The sequence below is a fragment of the Dryobates pubescens genome, chromosome 15 (assembly GCF_014839835.1).
Source record: "Dryobates pubescens isolate bDryPub1 chromosome 15, bDryPub1.pri, whole genome shotgun sequence".
In the NCBI taxonomy this organism is placed as follows: Eukaryota; Metazoa; Chordata; class Aves; order Piciformes; family Picidae; genus Dryobates; species Dryobates pubescens.
This window is the reverse complement of record NC_071626.1, coordinates 11,577,454-11,599,431: the sequence shown is the minus strand read 5'-3', so window position 1 is coordinate 11,599,431 and position 21,978 is coordinate 11,577,454. Positions and strand designations below refer to the sequence as shown.

General features: G+C 39.9%; 1 protein-coding gene across 1 annotated transcript in view; it reads left to right on the top strand.

Annotated features, from left to right (window-relative positions):
- RFX4 (regulatory factor X4) overlaps positions 1–21,978 on the top strand; it is an 87,675-nt gene that overhangs the window by 45,309 nt on the left and 20,388 nt on the right. The window contains exons 6-13 of the mRNA XM_009908366.2: positions 1,195–1,408; positions 2,250–2,327; positions 4,135–4,298; positions 6,582–6,682; positions 8,543–8,601; positions 10,074–10,218; positions 13,478–13,572; positions 14,635–14,752. Of these exons, the coding sequence (XP_009906668.2) occupies positions 1,195–1,408; positions 2,250–2,327; positions 4,135–4,298; positions 6,582–6,682; positions 8,543–8,601; positions 10,074–10,218; positions 13,478–13,572; positions 14,635–14,752 (974 nt within the window). The remainder of the gene's footprint in view (positions 1–1,194; positions 1,409–2,249; positions 2,328–4,134; positions 4,299–6,581; positions 6,683–8,542; positions 8,602–10,073; positions 10,219–13,477; positions 13,573–14,634; positions 14,753–21,978) is intronic.

The following is a 21,978-nucleotide window of genomic DNA, read 5'->3' as shown; positions in this document are numbered from 1 at the left end:
GTAGGAGCAAGCTATCTGGAAAATTTTGAAGTTAATTTGGCTAACTGCTGCCTACATGATTTTGGAGCTACCTGGCAAAATCTCTTCTGTAGTCACTGCCAAATGCAATATACCAGAAATAATGCACAGTGAAATCCTACTACCATTTTCAGGGCTTCTTTCATCTTTTTTTCTTTAATTTAAGAGGAAACTTGGTATGAGACTGATCCCTGATTTAAACTATGCAAACCTTTTAGTCCATCTAGAGCTTTTGCATACCTGCTTGTTGTGACCTTTTCCCTCTCCCTGCAACATTCCCTTGACACTTTGTGGTGCTAGCTCCTTGTAGCATTCCCTTTCAGTTTCTCCAGCCACAGACATACCACATAAGACATAAGTGAACTGTATTGCTCTTATGTGCAGCACATGCATGTGGCACAGACTCATTCCATAAGGCCACCAATCCATTTTTATAGCACAGACACACTGTGTGATTCCCAGTGTGGTCTGCACAGAGTTACAGTGTTGTCTAGAATCCCTTGTTGACCTAAGTGCTTATGCTGAGTTATGGAGCAAATAATTTTGAGCTGTACGTTTTCTACCATTCATTGCTTTCCAGCACAAGCGTCCCCTGTTCGTCCCCATTCCGCACCCACATCCCACACCCCGCTTCTTGTTTCATTCAAGTGTTTTCACTTTTGAAACGTTTCTGATCAACTCATTTGCAGTAAAGCCTCACGCTTTTCAGGGATCAAACTAGCCTTCAGCTGAGGTCTGAGAATATCAGGAAGCTGAAACAACAACAGAAGGGCCAGTCCAGAGTACGTGTACTTCTGCTTATTGCTAAACTGAAGGAGCAGCTGCACAGCAAGGCTCTGCCAACAGCTAGCTTTAGGATGTTTGGGTTTTTTCTTAGAAGGGAAAGAAATGGAATTCCATTATTTTCCAGCCCTGCAACAAAGTCAGCTTTATTAACTCTGAAGAGAGCTACTTTTACCAGAAGGAAGGAAAATTGGAATCCAAATATCTCACCACAATATTCTGCTACTGGATCAATGCTTGTTAATAATACATACACTATTGCACAGTCTGTTTTGTTGGAGAAATCATTAGAATGATCAGTTTCTTTTACCCCATATTTTATTATTATTTTTTTTTAGTTTATTTTTATTTTCAAACAATCTGCCTTATGAACTATGCATCTCTCTGTATCAGGTACCATTATTATGGAATTGCAGTGAAAGAAAACTCCCAGTATTATGATGTGATGTATTCTAAAAAAGGAGCAGCTTGGGTGAACGAAACAGGAAAAAAAGAAGTAACCAAACAGACAGTGGCATATTCACCACGATCCAAACTGGGAACATTACTGCCAGAGTTTCCAAATGTCAAAGATCTAAATCTGCCAGCCAGTCTGCCAGAGGAGAAGGTAACACTTTGGAAATCTTTTCTTGGCTTGTCTTGGATTTCCCTCCCCCCTCCCCCCCCCCCCGCTCTGGATGAAAGCTGTGTTTAAAAAGTAAAGACTTTAAATTAGAGTAGCTTTAATAATGCTTTGACTTTATTTATGAGGGACTTAATTACTTCATATAATAGGAAGAAATATCTTCCCTTAAAATAAGTGGCTGACACTGTCAGCCATACAATGTTTCTAAAGCCCATGCGTACTTCTGTTTTAAAGTTACATTGCATGCAGCAGGTGAGGTTTGAGGCTAACCCCTTAATCTGCAAACACATTTGACAGCAAACTGAAAAATGGTTCTGGTGCTTTCTTGAGTGGAGAGGGACGTGGTGCATTTCTTGCCCTTCTGGACTAGAAATTAAGAGAATCCTATCTGCACATATGAAAAAAAGTGCTCTGGCTGCTCTTGGCTGAGCTTGCTAGTTTTCTGATGCTATTCACATGTGTGGTATCAATGTAAAGTGGACAAAAGAATAGGGTTTTATAGTTCTTTATGTCCTAATTAGGGCCACATTCTCGTCTTTGATCTTGCTGAGGCTTTTTGCTCCTCTTACATTTGAAGAATCCCCATTGACATAGAAAAATCTATGAATTCAAAGGGAAAATTTACTTTTAAGAAGAAAACTCATTTTAAAGCTAATCTAACTAATCTAACTAGACTTTAACCAATTTCATTATTTTTGCATTTGTGCACAGGTAAGATAAGAAAAAAAACCCTTACTTTTTTTTTGTTTCACATTCTGGTAGTTTAAAAGCAAATTTCTTAAAGTAGAATGATCTTTTGTGTGTCTCTCTCATTCTTTTTCAGGTCTCTACCTTTATTATGATGTACAGAACTCACTGTCAGAGGATACTAGACACTGTAATAAGAGCAAACTTTGATGAGGTATGGTTGGAAACTGCAGTTGTAGTTTAATTACACAAAAAGGTATTAATGGATTTGGGAGCTTATTTTGAATGTGATATTGCAAATTTATGGTCTTGTGGTGGCTGATCCTTTCATTAGTAATGAACAGTGGCTGTACTGGAAGATATGTGCATTAAATCTTACAACACTCTGCAAGCTACAGGAACAAAAGCAATGGGAATATTTTGGTCTCTTCATTCTCCAGTGGGATTAAGGTAGCAGTATCCCCTTACAAGATGTTGGACAGTTGTGGTGGTGTGTCTACCACCACTTTTCTAAGCTTTAAAATGGGTTTGAGCTCTATTTGAAAGAATTCCTCTGAGTGTTCAGCACAAACCCAGGGCAGGTGGCACAGCCAAAATGGTAAGCTCTGCTGTTCTATTAACAACAGTGCAGGGTGGTGGAGGGGGGCCTGTAGCCTCCCAGATATCCCAGAGGACTGAAGCCTTCAGTTACTTAGTTGTACTGCAGTGCAGCTTGGGGAGCACACACTGCTCAGCAGTTGCTACTATCCATTAGAGGTGGACAAGGTTTGTACTTGCTGCATATCTGACTGAATCTGATGATTTTCTGGCAGTGCATGCAAACAACTTGGTAATGGGAGCTGAAAAATAAAACATTACTGGAATGCCAGCAGTTTTTTATTGCATATGAAGAAGGATTCTAGTCCAGAAAAACAATTATGACTATAGAGAGACTGAGAGCCTGATTCAAATATAACATCCAGGTCCTGGAAAAAAAAAGAAAAACCAAAGGAAATGAGTCTTTTGACTTTGCCCTCTGAACAATGGCAATGAATTCCCTGCTTTTCTTCCTCTCACTATTTAATTCTCACACTCCTCTGCTTTAAAGCTGAGGCTTTTTGAAGTCATGTGCCCAGTCTAGGTATTTCCATTTGAGAGAAATATGGGACACATATTCAGGAAGTTGTGCTGGATGAACCTCAGAATACTTCCATAAAAGCAGGATGCTGTATTTCATTGGGAAATCTGTGTGTCGGGGACAGTGGTGGGGAAAGGTCTGAGCAACAACAATATGTAAATGAGCAAATATTTACTGCACCTGCTGTGGTTACTTACTTCAGTACCCATTGTGTGCAGTAGATTATCAGTTACAAATGCCAGTGTTCTGACTCCTGTAGAACTGATCATATCGTTCACTGAACAACACCTTTATTTCCTAAATAAATTTTTTCAGAAGTATATTTTACTGTATCTGAAATCTCCTCTCCATTTTCTTATTTTTTCCCCATTTTCTGTCTTTTTCAATACTTTCTCCTCTTTCCTTCATAGTGGAGGAAAGAAGACATCCCAAAGGGTAGTGCTTCTTTCCAAAATGAATACAGAAAGTGGTATACTGACCCTTGTAATCCATGTGCTACCCTCCTCTCCCTCCCTACACCAAGCCCTAGATTGCATTCCTTTGTATACAGGGACAGAGAGCAAAGAGAGAGAAAAAGTCTTAACATGTGGAAGCCAAAGAGTTACATTCACCAGCCACTGATGGAAGGTAAAAATATGGTGGTTCCCATGGGTCTGTACTGTAGTAACACAAAGACACCCTGTCACCAACTCATAGTGTCACTCACCCTTTGGTGGGTTATCCCATTGTGTGCTGTGTTATGTATAAGCAGAGCTAAGGAACATGCCTCACCTGTGTTCTGTACCAGCCGTCCAGCTCTGGGGCTACAACAAATGCTACATAAGCAGGATGATTTAAAGAAAAGGGTATTTGTGGCCTTTGATTATTTTAATTTAAGCATCCTTGCTTCTTCTTGTGATTGCAGGTTCAAAGTTTTCTTCTGCACTTTTGGCAAGGGATGCCACCTCATATGCTGCCCGTATTGGGTTCTTCGACTGTAGTGAACATAGTTGGAGTTTGTGATTCAATCCTGTACAAAGCAATCTCTGGAGTTTTGATGCCAACAGTACTACAAGCATTGCCTGACAGGTCAGTATAGCCAGCAGCAATGACCACTTTTAGCTCAGCTGTCTTTGCTTTAATTCTTTCCTTCAAGAATGGCAGCAGTTCTCAGAAAGCTGCTTACTGCCACTTGTTTCCTGAGGTTAATTGCAGTGTCGGTTCAAAGAAGTCGAAGAGCTGACACGTTCCTGAAGAAATGCTCAGATTTTAAGAAGTCTTCTATTGTGAAAAACTTGTTATATTTTTGTGATAAAGGGTACCACCAGCTTCTTGGTTTATTAACATCATGTCCCAACTTTCAGCGAATGTCAGAGATGTGCAGCCTGCAGAGCACCACACCGTCCTCTGAAAATTTCAGACACTTTTCTGCTGGTCAAGGATAACAGCATAATCATATTCTTGTAGTGACAACAGGAGCTGCTCTGGCTGCTCTGTTTGTAAATATTCTCATACATATTCAGGCACTGCAACCTAAGCATTTTCCTCTTGGAACCCAGTTGTTATCCTGTACAATACATGAAGATCATACTTGTGAAGTCTTGGACAAGCTGGTTTAATTTAAATACTATCCTATGGAGAACAGTTGCATGTTTATTTTATGATCAGTTTATTAATAGTAAGAAATATTTGCCTCTTTTGTTTCAAGCTAAAATCACTTTTCCAGTCCATGTGGCACATCTCAGCTGTTCTCTTCCTGCCTGGAGCTCAATGAGCCCAAGAAGTCTTGTTTATGTATGTAAAGGAGGACAGAGCTCAACAGTTCACAGCAGAAGGTGTAATCCCTGAGTACACTCAACTTTTTACTGCCTTTGATTTTCCTGATATGACCACATTAGGAAACTGGGCTTTTGTCTAAACATACGTGTACACCTTTATCATTATTTGACTGATGTGTTCCTGAGGTTGAGCAATTTAAGAGCATTGCTCTAAGAGTGTTGTTTATTTGGCCCTAAAGATCTAAAAACATTTCTAGGCAGGACAAGATGTTGTTCTGCTCTCCTGTGCATACAGCATGACTGCTAAAGTACAGGCAAAGTATTTTTTTCCACAAGAAACCTGTTATAAGAATGGGCTTTCCTTGATAAGACATGTAAATTTTTACAAGCTTTGCCCCTCACCCCCCAAATCTATTTCATTGGAAGGATTAAACAGAACAGCAGTCCTTTTCTCAAGCGGCTTAGTTCTTTCATAGCAAATAAGGAGAGACTTGAGTGTGAATATAGACTTTTGTAATGCATATAAAGGGCCAGATTGTGGCTATTAAGCCATAGCCTGCACTGAAGGGGGTGAAGAAGGGTCTCACTGCAATGGAAGCTCCTGAAGGAAATCTTGCTGACTCAGCCAGAATCCTCCTGGGGACTTCCTGAGAATAAATATTGGCTGTCCAGAAAAGCCACTTCTCAGTGGGTGCAGCAGTGATCATCTGTCCCTTGCCCTGTTAAGGTGTCTTTGTGGCTATGTTTATTTTACCAGCTCTGTTCTCAGTGGTGTTAGCAATACAAACAGGAAAAGCTGCCTGACTGAAAGAGGGGAAAGTCCCTTGCATCTTTTTTCTCACTCTCACTTGTGCATCTGGAGTATTGCTACAAGCTGTGCAGTTTGGTCTGGTGGAACCAACTGTTAGGAACACCCTGAAATTTTTCCAGGAAACTGTCATTTTATAGTCATTATATACTAGCAATTCCAAGAAGGATACAACAAGCTGCCTACCAAGTTTAGCAGGAAATAATGGAGCTATCAGAAAGGGGTAGTAAGGGAGAAAAGAGAAATCTCGCTTGTCTGGGAAAGTTCCTGTCCTGTGCAGAGCTAAGCATTAGGCAGGTCCTGCTCCACTCCCACCTCGTTCATCTGTGTGGGCTTGGCCTGGAAATTCCTCCCCACCATCGTCACCCACTTACTGACCCCAGCCTGCAGCATAGATGGGTTTTGCTTCACTTGCACATCCCTGCATACACCTGTTATAAATGTAGGCACAGATGAGCTGAAATCCAAAGCCTGACCTATTGTCTTCTTCAAGCAGTAGTGATTTTATGCTTTTATGTTTGTACAGAATGGGAATGAATTTATTTCAAACTAAGAATCCTGTTTGTAAGTATCAAAGTGCAGTACAGAGACTTTCATTCTTTGTAAGTTTTTGAACGTGGTGATGTGGTTTCCTTTTCCTGCAAACGTCTTCCGAAGTTTGCCTTTGTGCCTACAAACCAAAATATGTCATCAGTTCTGCACAATAGTGAGCTGTGAGTAAGTGGCTCTCAGTCTTCACCCTTTCACAGGGTAAACACATTCTGATGTGGTGGTTTCCCTTCTCAGCTTGACACAGGTGATCCGGAAGTTTGCAAAGCAGCTGGATGAGTGGCTGAAGGTAGCTCTCCACGATTTACCAGAAAACCTACGGAATATCAAATTTGAATGTATGTATTTCCTAATCTCTCTCTCTCTCCTTTTAACCTGGAATGTGTGTAGTGTTTACTGATTACAAGTTAATTCTAAGTGAGACTAGTGTTCTTCTAGGAATTAAAAGCTGTCAGTGTTACAAATCTTGAATTCACTTACAATCTCCACTTGTTCGTGAGAACCAATTTTGTTTCATGGAATGAGGCACTGCTCACAATGAGAATTGCTTTTCCTTTCTTGTGGGTTCTGATAAGAAATTAATTTTGTTGATAGTAAGCAAACATTAGTGATGATATAAGGCAAAGGAAATTATTAAACAAACCTTTAGGCTAGCACAATTTGAATACAGCTTGAGGCCCTTACTCAAAAAAGTGCCAGAGTTAAAAATGAAGGAGATCAAATTACCCTGTCACCACAGGAAAGGGCACTAGTCCTTTTCAGACGTGCTTTGTAGATGCCTGCAGTGCACATCACCTATTGATAAAGCCTGCTTTATTTCACGGCTCTCAATTCTTTGCCTTTCATGAGCACTAAATTCCACACCACAAAGTTAAAGGGGGGGGGGGGGGGGAAGGAACCACAAAACAACAACAACCAAAAAACCCAACTAATTTAGGAGAAGGATTAACTATTTTGATCAGCATGGAAAATCAGGTGTGTGTTTTACTGAGAATAGTCAAGATATAAGTTGGAACAACTACTTTTAGTTTGTGTTATTTTCCCCTTGCATTATTTAATAATTTATTTCAAAAGTTACACAAAGTCAGAACTGACAATATGCTTCTTTTTTTTTTTTCACATTTTTGTCAGTTCAAAAACATCAAGAACCTGCAAAAAGCAAATATTTTCTGATCTTACAGGAAGAGAGAAAGAGATGGACAATGAATTTTCTAGCTGTTCTCAAGCTGTATTCCTCAACTACCCCTATGCAGAGTACAAAGGCAAAACCTTCTCTGAGGCCACATCTAAGGCCTGTTTGGATAGATGTGCAAGTCTTTGGTGATTTTACTATCACTTAAAACTTGAGTAAATCCTACCTTTTACATGAGCCTTTGTTTCTGCAACTGTTTTCTTCACATTAGAAATTGTTATAGTGTAATCACACAACCAGCGGGAGGTACTGACAGGAGTAACTGCAAGCTTTGGTCATGTTTGCAGTTCCAGAGTCACAGATTTCAGACAAAAGATTCACAGTGCACAATTTTAAAAGTTTGTTTTCCAAATATAGGAAATATCTTAATCCAAGGTCAATATCACTAGGAAAATAGGCGGAAAGGATTGGCAAGTACCTCCTGGGCCATCTTACTCCACAGCATATTAATACGTCCTGTAATTTCTTTCAGAAACTTTGACCAAATTCTACCTGAAACTGGATCAGATTTTAGCTTTTACTAGTCCAGTCAAGACTCCTCCAAAACAAGTTTGCATTAAGATGTAGCAACCTTTTCTAATTTCCACACATAATGTAGCTATCATTATTTTGTGCTCGCTCTTCTTGCACTAACATTTTTCTTTCTGTTAAATAGTTCTTTCTAATCTTGGGTTCCTTTGTGTATCAAGAGAAGATTTGTTATGCTGAACAAGCAAAGCTCTTCCATTGTCCTCTGCGTTTCTCTTGTCATCTCATTATCCACAGCACCTATAAATCATTGCTTGTAATATGCCTCTGTAAAACTGATCGAGCATCTAGATTTATGATTTTAGGTCAAGGTTTGAACTAAGTTAAGACTAGACTATTTGAATGCATTTTATGTAGTCACCATTGCAAATAGGAAACAGGGTATATTTTCTCAGTTATTGTTATAATTTAGTGTTTTCAGAAAAAAAAATTCTTTATTTAGCACATTACCTAAATATGTATCTCTTCTCTCCTGCAGTGTCCAGAAGATTCTCACAAATACTCCGGCGACAGACATCATTAAATCATCTCTGCCAAGTAAATATTTCAGTTATCTAAGCTTGCTGGATGCTATTTTCAAGTAATTTTCTGAATTGACAGACTGGACTTCAATCAAAGAGGAAAAGATCATGTTAGCAGTTGTTCTCCAATGGTTATTGTGACCATCCTTATAAAATCAAAATAATCAGCTAAAACTGCTTTGCTGACTGCTGGCAACCTCTGATCATTAAATTCAGCAGGGTGCTTCTGTGAAACAGAATTATCATTTGATCTAAGAAATCAAATTTCCAGGAAACAAACGAGACATTCCATTGATTTCAGAGCAGTTTGCAAAGAAAGAATCATGTCTGTATGCCTGACAGTTAATTCCATGTCTAATTGTATAAACCCAGTTGAACTACTGGGGTTTTAAATAGACATATTCTTCCAGCCATAGCAAGTGAATTTAAAACTGCTCCAAAGTGTGTGTTTTTCACCAGTTAGCTTAAAGTTACCTATCAAAAGTCGTGAGAACACATTCTGTGTGGTTTGAAAGGGGGGAAGAATGCATTAAATTCATTAACACTTCACCCATGTATTGCAATAGAGAGTTTGTTTTCCTCAACACACTGAGAGGTCCATTTTTGGAAGGTGTATCCAACACCTCATGTTAACCCTGTGAGTGGTGAAGCCCACAAGAAGTTCTGGGGGAAAAAAAAAACGCTCTTGCAAGGACTTCTTCGTAGATCTCTTCCTCCATTGTTTTAGTGGTGGAGACAGAAATATTGGTGCTGCCTTCACCCAGGCATTTCAGCAGAAATCAAGATACAGAGACCACAACCTTCTGCATCAGACCTGGGATCAGAGAGTTTACTTTCATGAAACTCTTCAAATGAAAAATTTTCTTGGAGAAACTGGTAACCTTAGCATGGGTTATCATCTCTGCTTAACTTACAGAGATCTGGTGTATGTTAGATGACCATGACCTTGAGTCACTTCCTTTCCTCTCAGCCTATCCTTCCCATTATCAACAGCAGACTCCTGTCTCAACCAGCCAAGAAGCAGATCTGATGCAGAGGCAAATGAACATTTTCATGTGGCAGAGGGAGGAATGAAAGTCTTCAGAGTTTGGGTGACAGGAGATTGCAAACCTTGAGTGGAGTTTGTTTGGTTTTGTTTTGGTTTCTCTTGCTGCTTTTTTTAGATTTGAACTGAAGCTGGTCAAAAGAACCAATAGAGCTGTTAGAGACTGAGGAGTCTAACAACAGTACCACCAGATCAGGGTTGTTCTTTGGGGTTTGTGGTGAATACAATCAAAATACTTGCAGTTGATTAAAGCAAGCAAAATGACTTGGGAGTTCTCTGTGATTAGAGGGATCTATAACGTCCATAAGACATCAAGCTAGTGGGTGGGGATCCATGAGGAAAATCAACTTAGTAAGCCTAGCTAAGGAAGCGTAAAAGGGGATAAAGCCTATTTTTTAACCTAATAAACCATGAACTAATGAATAGATTGGATTGGATTACAGGCATCAAGAACGGTGATCCACAGTGCAGACATCACATTTCAAATGCTGGAGGACTGGAGGAATGTGGATCTGAATAGCATTACCAAACAAACCCTCTATACTATGGAGGACTCACGCGAGGAACACAGAAAGCTCATCATACAATGTAAGAGCAGAATCCTCAAACAAAGTCAGGTGAACTTGGTTTCCTGCTGAAAACAAAGCTCAATGAGAGTGATGCTGGTTTTGAGCCGCTGCTTTTGAGCCACTGGTTTGCCTGAAGGCTTAACACAAGTATAGAGACATTTATCAAAATGTAAGGCAAAGCCCTGCCAAGGTTTCATGCTATGAGGCATAGATCTGGGTATGCTTCCATTAATGAGTTTCTTTCTAGCATCCAGAACAACCAGTAGCACAAAACTTGCGCCTAGATTCAGGAAGATTTTTCTCCATGACCTCAAGCTATTAAGTCTATGAGTTTATCACTGAATCAGGTAAAGTCCAGTCTCTCTTGCTGGAGAGTTAGCTTTTTCATGGTTTTGATAGCAAAGTAGCTGTATGTTTGAGTCCTAGGCAAATTTATTTATAAAAAGCACCATTTTACACAGTGTTTTAATAAACCAGATCATTTGATAGGGTAAGCTTTCACCCTGAACTTTTATGAGCAAGTACAAGTCTCATATTGAGGAAACTCATTGGCTAATTTAGATTCTGCCTAGTATAATGAAGAACATGAACCCAGAGTAGGCTCTGGAGTGCTGACAAATCAGCTTTAGAGTCACAGATCATTTGCAAATACAAAATTTAATTTGCATTGTCCACCAAGTGTACATGGTTGTGAGTTTAGGTGTAACACTAAGCATACTGAACCTGGCCCTCTGTCTTTAACATCGTTCATAACCTCACTTCCCTGTGAACCCAGTTGTTTTATTGCCATCTCTCTCCTGAGGAAGACCATCTTTTATCCAGAACCAGTGTTAATGGGGACCAACCTGGGCACCCACTTGTGGGAGCCCTACAAGGTTTACTGGTAGGTTTTACTGGTGAGGTAACTCTTTCAGGGAGCAGCTGGGAAGAGGAGGGGTGACACCTTCACGTGTATGCTGGACCCTGCAAGGTTGACTTTAGCAGTTGTTCCACTGTATAAACACTGGATGTCTTCTTCCCTGTTTAGGGATGGGCCTTGCATTCTCTGTTAGCTCTGTTTTCCAGCAAGAGGTTCTCAGTACTCTTTACTTCTTATCCCTTGATTAATTTCCTGACATTGCCCTCTTCCCTTTTGAGGACATAGAAATCAGTCATGGCAGTAGGGGAGGCAGCATATAGTGAGACTGGAGTCAGAAGCTGGGTGCATCCTTCTGTCATCTTTTATGTTTTCAGCATGTACCCAATATGCCGAAAACAAGAGTTCTTAAAGTTACAGTGCCTAGAAGCAGTAACAGTTTTTGGCTGTCATTCAGAAAATCCTTCCTATTTAGGAAAACCTTTTGTATATGTGTGAACTATTTAAATACAAACTTAAATGTAATAAAACAAAACAGAATTTCCCTGAATGCTAATGGATTTGAACACATTTGTTTCCTATTTTAGTCTCATGTAGTCCTATAACCAATTGCTTAGCGACGGTAGCCTTATATGAATGTTCATCGTGAGATGGGATTCCACTGAGATGTGCAGATATGCATAGAGATTCTTTCAGAACTTACAAGTTTTTTCCCCATCTTTGATGTTTATTGTTCTTGGCTGAAGATTTCTTTAAAGATTACACTCTATGTGACTCATATGGCATAGACTTAAGGCCTCCTTTTACACTCTTGATGTTAATAATCCAGAAAGTACAATTTCCAGCTACTGTCATTGGGGGGAAAAAGTCTTTATAAGCCTATAAGCAATAGAGAACAAACACTGGATGTAAGAGAATCTCTTTCCTGATGTTATGGTAGTTGTCTCTGACACGGTTTCTTCTTTATTCTTACTCAGATCCTGTTGAGGTATTTCTAACAGTCACAAAAGGCTAAACAGTTACTTCTCTCAAACAGATCATTGTACACAGTTGCAATGCTGCAGCAGTAATGCAGGCAACTGATTTGTTTTTCCACTCTTGTTCTCCTCTTTGCACAGAATGTAAATTACTTCATCTCTTGTATCAGGCAGTTTTTTGTCCAGCCAACATTTAGATTTCTGTGTGATCCTGTTCTGAATAAAGGGAGGTTGCCCATTCATAAAACAATGAAACAAGGTAAGAGTGGCCCGGACATCCCTATTTCCTTTCTTCCCCAATTAAGACTTGCAAAGACTGGATGACCAGAAACATTAAGTTAAACAAAGTTGTAATCAGATGTGAAGCAAATGCATTCCTGCTTGTCTTGCTGATCCAGTTTAGAGACCAGGGAGCTTTTTCTTTGCATTGTTGTTAGGCAGCTTCTCACTCACTTCTCTAGCTATCATCTCCAAGCTTTGCTGCCTCCGCCTTCCTCACTGTCTTTCTTAGGGTGGGAAATTCCTTACTCCTGTTCTTCATAACCAAGCATAAATTGAAATGCACAGCACGTTGAGATCATCCTGTAACACAGCAGGTAGAAACTATCTTTCTTCTTGACTTATAGGCCTTTTGTTTTAGCTGAGTTGAAGAATAGTTTCTTAAGGCATCAAAGCACAGAATTCTTTGTCTTCCAGCCTTTGATTCCCACAAACAACCTAGAGGTTTGCACTTTTAAGAGCAGCAGTTGAATGACTTGATTGTTTATACTTTCTGTACTAAAATATGAAGTACTAGAATACTTTCTGTACTTCAGAGGGGTTAAAAAGTACACACGTTGCTTTTTAAAACTCTTAGTGAATAAGTTCAGTATTTGTGCATTGGTAGCAATTTGTTTTGAAGAAGTAGAAGTCTAGGAAATGCTTTGTGTGGGTGTCTGGCATGGCAAATAGATGATTTGAAGCAGTTAAATTATGGTTTTGCAACTAAAGCATTATACGGATGGGAACCCTATCAACAATACTCATCTACTTGGTGCTTAGAAGATTCCTCATACATTTCTAAATCAATTTCATGCATGACCTTATTTCACCACCAGGGTCAAGGCCTAGCTTCATACTCTTCGTAGAGAACGTGATAAAGGATTCAATTCCAGGCACACCAGACAGATGAAACTTAAATCAAAAGATTAATTTTAAACAAAAGGTCCTGATTTGCTCACATTAAAACACAATGCCCATCGACTCCATCGCTTTGAGTAGAAACAAGAGACCAAGCAAACTTACTGGGTCAACACCTGGAGACATATATTTGTCATAGCTAAACAATCTATTATAAAAACTACAGCAAAATTACGATGTTATTGGCAGCTTTTGGTGATTTGTTTCTCTTTTGTTCAAACTGGAATCCAAGTACTAAGGTAGGCTATTTTTAATTTGTCTGCCAGTGTATCAGGAGTTTGATCACCTTCTGGAGGAGCAGTCCCCCATTGAGTCCTACATCGAGTGGCTGGATTCCATGGTGGACAGATGTGTTGTAAAGGTTGGTAAGCAGGAGTAAGGATCCAAGTTGTCGATATGCGTTACGAACTCTGTACATGGCATAGATTTTAAGCAGAAATAATTAAAAGAAAACAGCAACAAAGCCAAGCACTGGTAATAAGCCCAGTGGTTTTCATGCTCAGGATGAGAACTGCTCACATTCAGGATTCTCTTTTTCTTTTTTTTTTTTCTCCTATTCTGTCCCAAAATATTATCTTAGAAAAAATGGAACGGGGATGAGGTTTCCAATCACGTAAATATTTCAGGGGTATGGAAAGATGAGTTTAGAGTCATCCTAACTACATAGTGCAAATAAAAAGCACACTCTTGTCTGGTGTTTTAAGATTGTAACCAAAAGAATATCTATCTATGTCAGGTAATTAATTTATATACATTTCAATGAAAGGACAAAGGTCTACTTTACCATTCAGTCAGTGACACATTTATGTTGCCTTTTGAGCTGATTTGAGATACCAGGGACTTGAACTTTAATTGAAGTTTGTGCAGAAAGCTACTAACAAGTCGTCAGGCATCACCATAACTTCCAGAGTATGGAACTACATGTCTGACAGTTTTAGCTTTTGTCTCTAGATACAGTTTGTACTAGGATGTCATACTAGAATTCCAACTCTACATTCCAGTTGTTATTAATATACAGTTTCAGTATAGAGCTAGAATTCTTGATTATAAGATTTTACCTTGATTAGGAAGAAAGAATGACCACAAGTAATTAGTTTAAGATGAGAGCAATTTTTTTGGCAGTCCTTTCACCATTAATAAAGGAAATTCAGTCTTGGTGTTGAATAGTATTTCATGATTTTCTCTGTGGCTTTCTCTGTGTTTGGTTTTGGTTTTATTTGGGTTTGGTTTGTTTGTTTGTTTTGGTCTTTGTTGTTGGTGTGTGTTTGTTGGGTTTTGAAATTTTTAGTGTATATATTAAAATCAAGATAGTGGCACAAGGGTTCTCAGTGTGTAAAAAGAAGTCAGATCTGTGCATCATTCAGCTGTATCAGATAATAGAAATAAAAGTTTCTTTGTGTCAGATGTATCTGTTTTCTTGCAGGTAGCTGCCAAGAGACAAGGCTCTTTGAAGAAAGTAGCTCAGCAGTTCCTTCTGATGTGGTCCTGTTTTGGCACTCGAGTGATTCGGGACATGACTTTGCACAGTGCACCCAGCTTTGGTAGGTTCCTTTTCTTGTAACAATTGCATGCCACAAACCCCAAACCAAGCAAAAAACGCTTGTAATGTACACTGTACATGAAAGCATAACCATTTTTTTCACATATCTAGGGCTTTGCTTACAAAAATGCTGGGGCTGCTGACATTTGGAAATAATGCTTAGATGTCTCTCTTCAAAATCCAGCTGGGGGAGATTAAAACATTGTTAATTTCTTCTGTTTGTCCTTAGCCAGTCGCTGGAGTTATCAGTCACAGGTCAGCTGCTGGAGTCAGTTACAGGAGCATTCCCTAATACACTTCAGTGCAAACTGAGCCCAGTTACCCAAACCACTCTGACCACATGTTATGCTGAGAGAGGTGGCTTTGTGCTGAAGTGGATGAAAAACTCTCCAGCAAACCACTTTGCCAGCTCTGCTTTTAAAGGACACAGCATTTTTAGATAGTCTTTGCAAACTAAGCCAGTTTCTACAGTCTGGACAGACTGTCTTCCATTCTCTTAGAATTAGTCAGGGTAGAAACCCAGACTTTTAATTTTTTTAAATGAAAAAGCATCTTGCTTGCTTTTTTTAAATATAGTTTTGAAAAGGGGCTTTGTCCTGAATCCTGTGATGCAAAGAAGATTAAAATCAGTTAAAAGCAGGAATGACTGAAAATGGACTGCTATGTCATGGGTGTGAACATTTCCAGTCTCTTGGGACAGGGTTTTGCATGAGGGATGATTTTTACAAATACACATTTGTCCAAATATGTTAGCAGAAGATTAATAATTGATGCATTTATAATGCATTGAACTGTCAGGCTTTCTGCCAGCTGAACTTTTATGTCCTTTATGATATTAGAGCCATCTAATAGCAAAATTCAGAAATAGGTACAGTACAATCTGTATTTATATTTTAATATGAAACTACCTTTGTTGGTTTCAGATTGTAACGAGTTTGCCAAACAGGTATTAGGGAGTCACCACTAGGCATCAGGATAGTGAGAATCCCCAAGATGACCACAATTTCCACCTGCTAGCTTGTATCTTCAGTACCAGTACCCTGGATGCAGCTATTTTCTACCTCTTCTAGGTTTCATTTTTTACCTTGAGTCACTGCAACTTTTCTTTCATTGTGGTCACAAAAGTAGCTGATACTGCTTAGCAGTATACTTTCCCTGGTGGTAAAACTCCCTTTGCACGAGTGCTGAATGGCTGAATTCTGTTTTCTAGCACTTTAGGTTGCTGCAATCCCCTCTGCATACATCATCCCAACTTATGAGACAAACCAGAACCAAACAAATGAAAAAACACCCTACACTGGTGCAGTGTTGTGGTTCCACTGTTACAAGTCATGAAATGTTGACATTAAAATGACCCTAAGGATACACGTTTGCTACTGAATTGCACATTACATTATCTTTATTCTTGTTCAGGATATGTTTGTAACCTAACCAAACATTCTCTTTTTCACAGCATCAGTCACTAAAATGTCTTTAATCAAGTAGGGATTCCTCCAATAGTTACTAGACCAGTTGTCTTGATGGTGTGTACAGTGATCCTCAGCTGTGATTTCTTACTTATTAATGGAAAGATTTATGAGCTTGCCATGTTGTGAGCAAATGAGAAGACTGAGAATTATTTGTTGGTTTGGGGACATACTACAATATTGTAATATCTACCAGAGTAACTTACCTGTTGTCTCTCTTCTAAACTGGACTCTTTAATTTCTCCTTTTGGAGAACTGGAACCACTCACACAAGTTTGTAGAGTTTGGACTGTTGTTATTAAAAAAAATCTTTGTAGTTCACTGCATCTGTCTGTGTGAGCAAGTGCTTCTTCCATGGAGGCACACCTCTGAACGTGAATTTGACATTGTTTACATGAAACCACAGACAGGGAAATAATGCACTGGTTATAGCTGATGTGTTTTTCATGCGTATATGGTGTTAGAATTAGACCATATTTGCTGGAACAGGTCATCTTGAATGCAATCACACAGCACTTGCAGGATGGCCAAGGGATCAGGCCCAGCCAGCATGAGTTTAGGAAGGGCAGGTCTTGCCTGGCCAACCTGATCTCCTTCTAGGATCAGATGACTGCCTGGTGGATGTGGGGAAGGCTGTGGATGTAGTCTACCTGGACTTCAGCAAGGCCTTTGACACCATCCCTCACAGCAAACTCCTGGCCAAGCTGTCAGCCTGTGGCTTGGACAGCAGGTCTCTGTGCTGGGTTAGGAACTGGCTGGAGGGCTGAGCCCAGAGAGTGATGGTGAACAGTGCCACATCCAGCTGGCGGCCAGTCACTAGTGGTGTCCCCCAGTCATACTCAATATCTTCACTGATGATCTAGATGAGGGCATTGAGTCCATCATCAGTAAGTTTGCAGATGACACCAAGTTGGGGGCAGGTGTTGATCTGTTAGAGGGTAGGAGAGCTCTGCAGAGGGACCTTGACAGGCTGGACACATGGGCAGAGTCCAATGGCATCAGATTGAACACATCTAAGTGCCAGGTTCTACACATTGTCCACAACAACCCCATGCAGTGCTACAGGCTGGGGTCAGAGTGGCTGGAGAGCAGCCATGCACAGAGGGACCTGGGGATACTGGTCGATAGTAGGCTGAACATGAGCCAGCAGTGTGCCCAGGTGGCCAAGAAGGCCAATGGCATCCTGGCCTGTATCAGGAATAGCGTGGCCAGCAGGAGCAGGGAAGTCATTCTGCCCCTGTACTCAGCACTGGTTAGTCCATACCTTGAGTACTGTGTCCAGTTCTGGGCCCCTCAGTTTAGAAAAGATGTTGACTTGCTGGAGCATGTCCAGAGAAGGGCCAACAAAGCTGGTGAAGGGTTTGGAGAACAAGCCCTATGGGGAGAGGCTGAGTAGGCTGGGGTTGCTTAGGTTGCAGAGGAGGAGGCTCAGAGGAGACCTTATTGCTGTCTACAATTACCTGAAGGGAGGTTGTAGCCAGGTGGGGGTTGGTCTCTTCTCCCAGGCAACCAGCACCAGAACAAGAGGACACAGTCTCAGGCTGCACCAGGGGAGCTTTAGGCTGGATGTTAGGAAGAAGTTCTTCACAGAAAGAGTGATTGGCCATTGGAATGGGCTACCCAGGGAGGTGATGGAGTCACCATCACTGGAGGTGTTTAGGAAGAGACTGGATGAGGCACTAGGTGCCATGGTTTAGTTGATTAGATAGTGTTGGGTGACAGGTTGGATGATCTTGAAGGTCTTTTCCAACCTGGTTAATTCTATTCTGTTCTATTTGGTAGCCAAAGCAACAATTTTACTGTTTAATTATTATTTTTTAATCAATCATTGTGGTCAGTGTGAAGCTGAAACACTTTGGGATATCCATCAAATTCAGAAATGTTCATTTTTAAAAACATAAAGAGAATTATTTTGTATCTGCCACATTTTAGTGCTTAAACCAGAGTGCTTGCCTCAGCAGTCTTGAAGCTGTGTTAATCACTGACAGAACAAGATCTTTAACCAAAGAGCTAGAGGATTTGTCTTGTGGGAGCTTTTTCTCATCTTTTCTGTTGAAACTCTTTCACTTTGTACAAATCACCTAACCATTTGTTGAGCTGGAGATGTCTGCAGCCTGCCAGGTGCACTCTTCCCTGGGAAGTGATGTGACAAGTGCTGGTTCAGTCTTTATTCTCTTATTTATAGAGGGTAGATTTTTTTTCCTTGCTCAGGTGCAACTCCAGTGGAGGCATGAGGATATCTGAGTCTGAAGGTTTTCAAAGGCAAGAATGATCTCAAACCCATATTACTATCCCACCAGGCAGAAGCCTGGGGTATCCTTACCTTGTTTCACTCAAAATATCCCAAATGTTATTTACCCATGGACACAAATTTTAATAACTCTATTAAAGATGCTACTCTTCTTCTCTGCAAGGCCATTTGACACATTGCTCATGAAATACTATTGAGCAGGTTCCAAAAGAATAACCTTTGCATGCAAACAGCTCAGATTCAGATGGCAGAGTCTCTTCCACACTTAATTTAACACAGCTCCTTCTAGCTTTGTAGAGTAACATATGGATTTAAGTGTGTTCTATACAGACAAATGAACACTGATTTAGTATGCTAAGTATTTACATACATATACCTTTGTTCTTACCTTAGATTAAAAGTTTCATATATTTTACTACGTTGGAAACTCTTTCAGTGGGCTATTTTTTAATGATTTATTACACTTCAAGCAAAATATGGACTCAGATACAGTGTATTTTTAGTTTTTTAAAATACAACATTAAACAGTGGGATCTTCAGTATATGCAGGAGAGTACAGTATTACCTTCAAAATATGTGATACAGAAATTGGATTGGAAGAAGTTGGAATACCTGTCATTGGACTAGCTAGCACAGAGAATTGATTCTGCAGTGTTTTTAAGTGTGGTGGCATGAGCAGGTTGAAACAGTCCCTGGCAGCAAAAAAAAAAGCTTCTCTCTCTCTGCCCCCTCTCCATCTCCTTTTTTCTCTCTGCCTGCCTCCCTCCCTCCTTCCTGTCTGTGCATATCAAAGGCACAGTTGGTGGCAGTGTTTGGGTAATGCATCCAGTGTATAAAGTAACTAATTAGTAATAGAAGCTCCATGTTTGTCTTCAGTTCTGGAAATCTCAGTGTTGTTTTTCTCCTTACACATAATTCCTCTATCATTTACCAGCTGTTGACACCATACATTAGATGGGTAATCATTGCCATGATTTCTGCTAACTACTGAAAATTAGAGCTAAGCAATAAATCTCTTGAATTACATCTAACCTCTTCCTAAAGTGGTGTGTGGTTTTCCAGTCAGTCAGATCCATTTTGGTATTTAAAGATAAACTTGAAAGAACTAAAGAGTTACACGTGAAAAACAGCAGCTTGCAAACACAGAATAAATTATTGTACGTCATGCTGAACAGCTATTCACCGTGTGGCTGAAATGCATGCCCTGATACTGGTTTCGCTCTAGAGCTTATATTTCATTTGACTAAAAATATGGCATTCATTCAGGACCAATGACTTGTTTGTCTAGTGTCTTTCATGCAAATTCTGGGCTCAAATCTCTGTTATACAGAGTTTGAAAGTACACAGTGGGGGAAATACTAGGGGAGGAAGAGAGAAATTCCAAAAAGTGACAAGGGCACTAGAGTGTTTTTAAACGCTGCATTCAGTATTGCCAACCCCAAGTCTTCAATATTACATTCCCTGAAAACAAAGACTTCTTTTTTTTTTTTTTTAAAGTAGTAAATCTTGGAGTTCTGTCATTTTCTTCTGTTTAAGGTTTTAGTGTCTAGTTTGCAATTCCAAACATCATTATGAAACTACAAGCACCTTTCCTTAAAAGATTGGGGGAGGGGTTGTTTGGTGGTGGTTTTTTTTTTTCAAATTAAAGCTGAGCAAGGAGTTTGGTGACAAACACTAAATACCCTGAGCTTTCTACCACCCCATGAAGATTGGCAGCATTTAGGCCTCTGGTTTTTTTACCTTGGAAATATTTATCACTGGTAACTGCACTCCTGTAAATAGAAACTGTCCACTGAAAAACGGTAGTCAGAAGAGGAGAGAGCATGATAATCTAGATTTCCACTGGGAGAATCCTAGATCAGTAATACAGTGATTAGCCAGGTCTGCTGTCTTTATTGTACTGCTAAACTGAACAGGATTTTATTTAACAAGACTTTGAGCCCAGAAGATTTCTAAACCCAAATTATTTGTAGCAGTTAAGTGAAGATCTCCACTGATTGCCCTTGCAAGGCTGGGCAAACCTCTTACAGTATTTGTTTTCATAGACATGTGAAACAAATGAAAAAAAAAACCCCAAACCGAATGTTTCAGGTTCACTAACAGCCACAGATTCGCTCCTCATAGCAAAGGTGTTGCAGTCACATACGTACTTTTTCTGTGCTGCCTTGCCCAAGAACACAAAGGCGCATGTTCACCTCCCGGGGTGCGTGCTCAGCTCATATCGGTGCCGACAGAAGCCTTGCGGGCGCGGAGTGAAAGAATGAAACACAAAGACCATCCAGGTCACAAAGAAAAAGAATGTGCTTAGAGTTGCTTTGAAAGCTGAACTGCCAGCTAGAATTGTATAAAGATATAGGCTCGTTCAAACTACTTCTGTCCTTCAACAGCGTGTTTGAGTAGAGAAATTGAAGTAGGGGTAGTTATCCTTCTTGTGGTTGTGGTAAAGGCTACTGTCTCAAGATAAACCTATCTTTCCTGTGAAGAAACCAATCATTATGAACTCTGATGGGATGTGAAACTTGGAAGTGGAAGTGTTTTTCCTCAAAATGTACTCATGGAATTTCAAAAAGAGGGCTTTTTTTTTTCCTTGGTCTGGCCGTAGTTGATCTCTGCTTCCCTCTCAGCTGGGGATCTTTCTCTGGTTTAAGCCAGTTGCTAGACTGGCTATTACTTTAGCTTGACTGCATTTAAAGTTGCCAGAGTTATTTAATGACTTACATGAACACGTTTGAAACATTCCATGCAAGTCTATATAAACATAAGAGCTTATAAAAAAAAAAAGGGGGGGAAGAGCACTGTATGATAAGATGCCTTCTGGAGTTATTGCAAGTACTCTTGTGTCATAAAGTCTATTGCATAAACTGACCAAATTCCAGATTGTTACTTGCCAGTCTTCCCCTGCAGATGAACATTATTCCTTTCAGGAGGGCACTGCACAGCTCTGATGCTTTGCTCTTCTAATTTTCCCCTGAAATGCATCTGTGCTCTCTTACACATCTATTTTTGTGGTTGTGTGCGCTCCAGGGCAAACATGTCTTCACCCTCCCTGATGTGTATCCTTCTTCATAAATTATGGGAAGCAACTAATTTCCTTTCTGCAAAACAAACACAGACATGCATTTTCAGTCATTTAAAATCTATTATCTGTTCCCTGCATCCTCCCGCTAAACTTCTCCATACCAGTTTCAACTTGTACTAATTTTTCTTGAAGATGAGTGACTAGAGTTATCCACAATATTCTAAATGAGGTTTAACCAGTGCCTTCTGCAATAGTATTAATACTTCTGTTTCTATGGAGGACCTATATAAGTCATAGGATGATATCAATCTCTGGGAGCAGAACTTCTTAAGTGTGCTGTTAATTTCCATTACTTTCATCCATAACATCGTCCAGTCCTTCCTCCTAACAACATTAGCAACTTTTCCAGCTGTCTTCAAATCTTACTTGAGGATTTGTGGCAGCTATCCATGGAATCTCCCATTTACAATTAATTTCCAAAGTACTTTTGG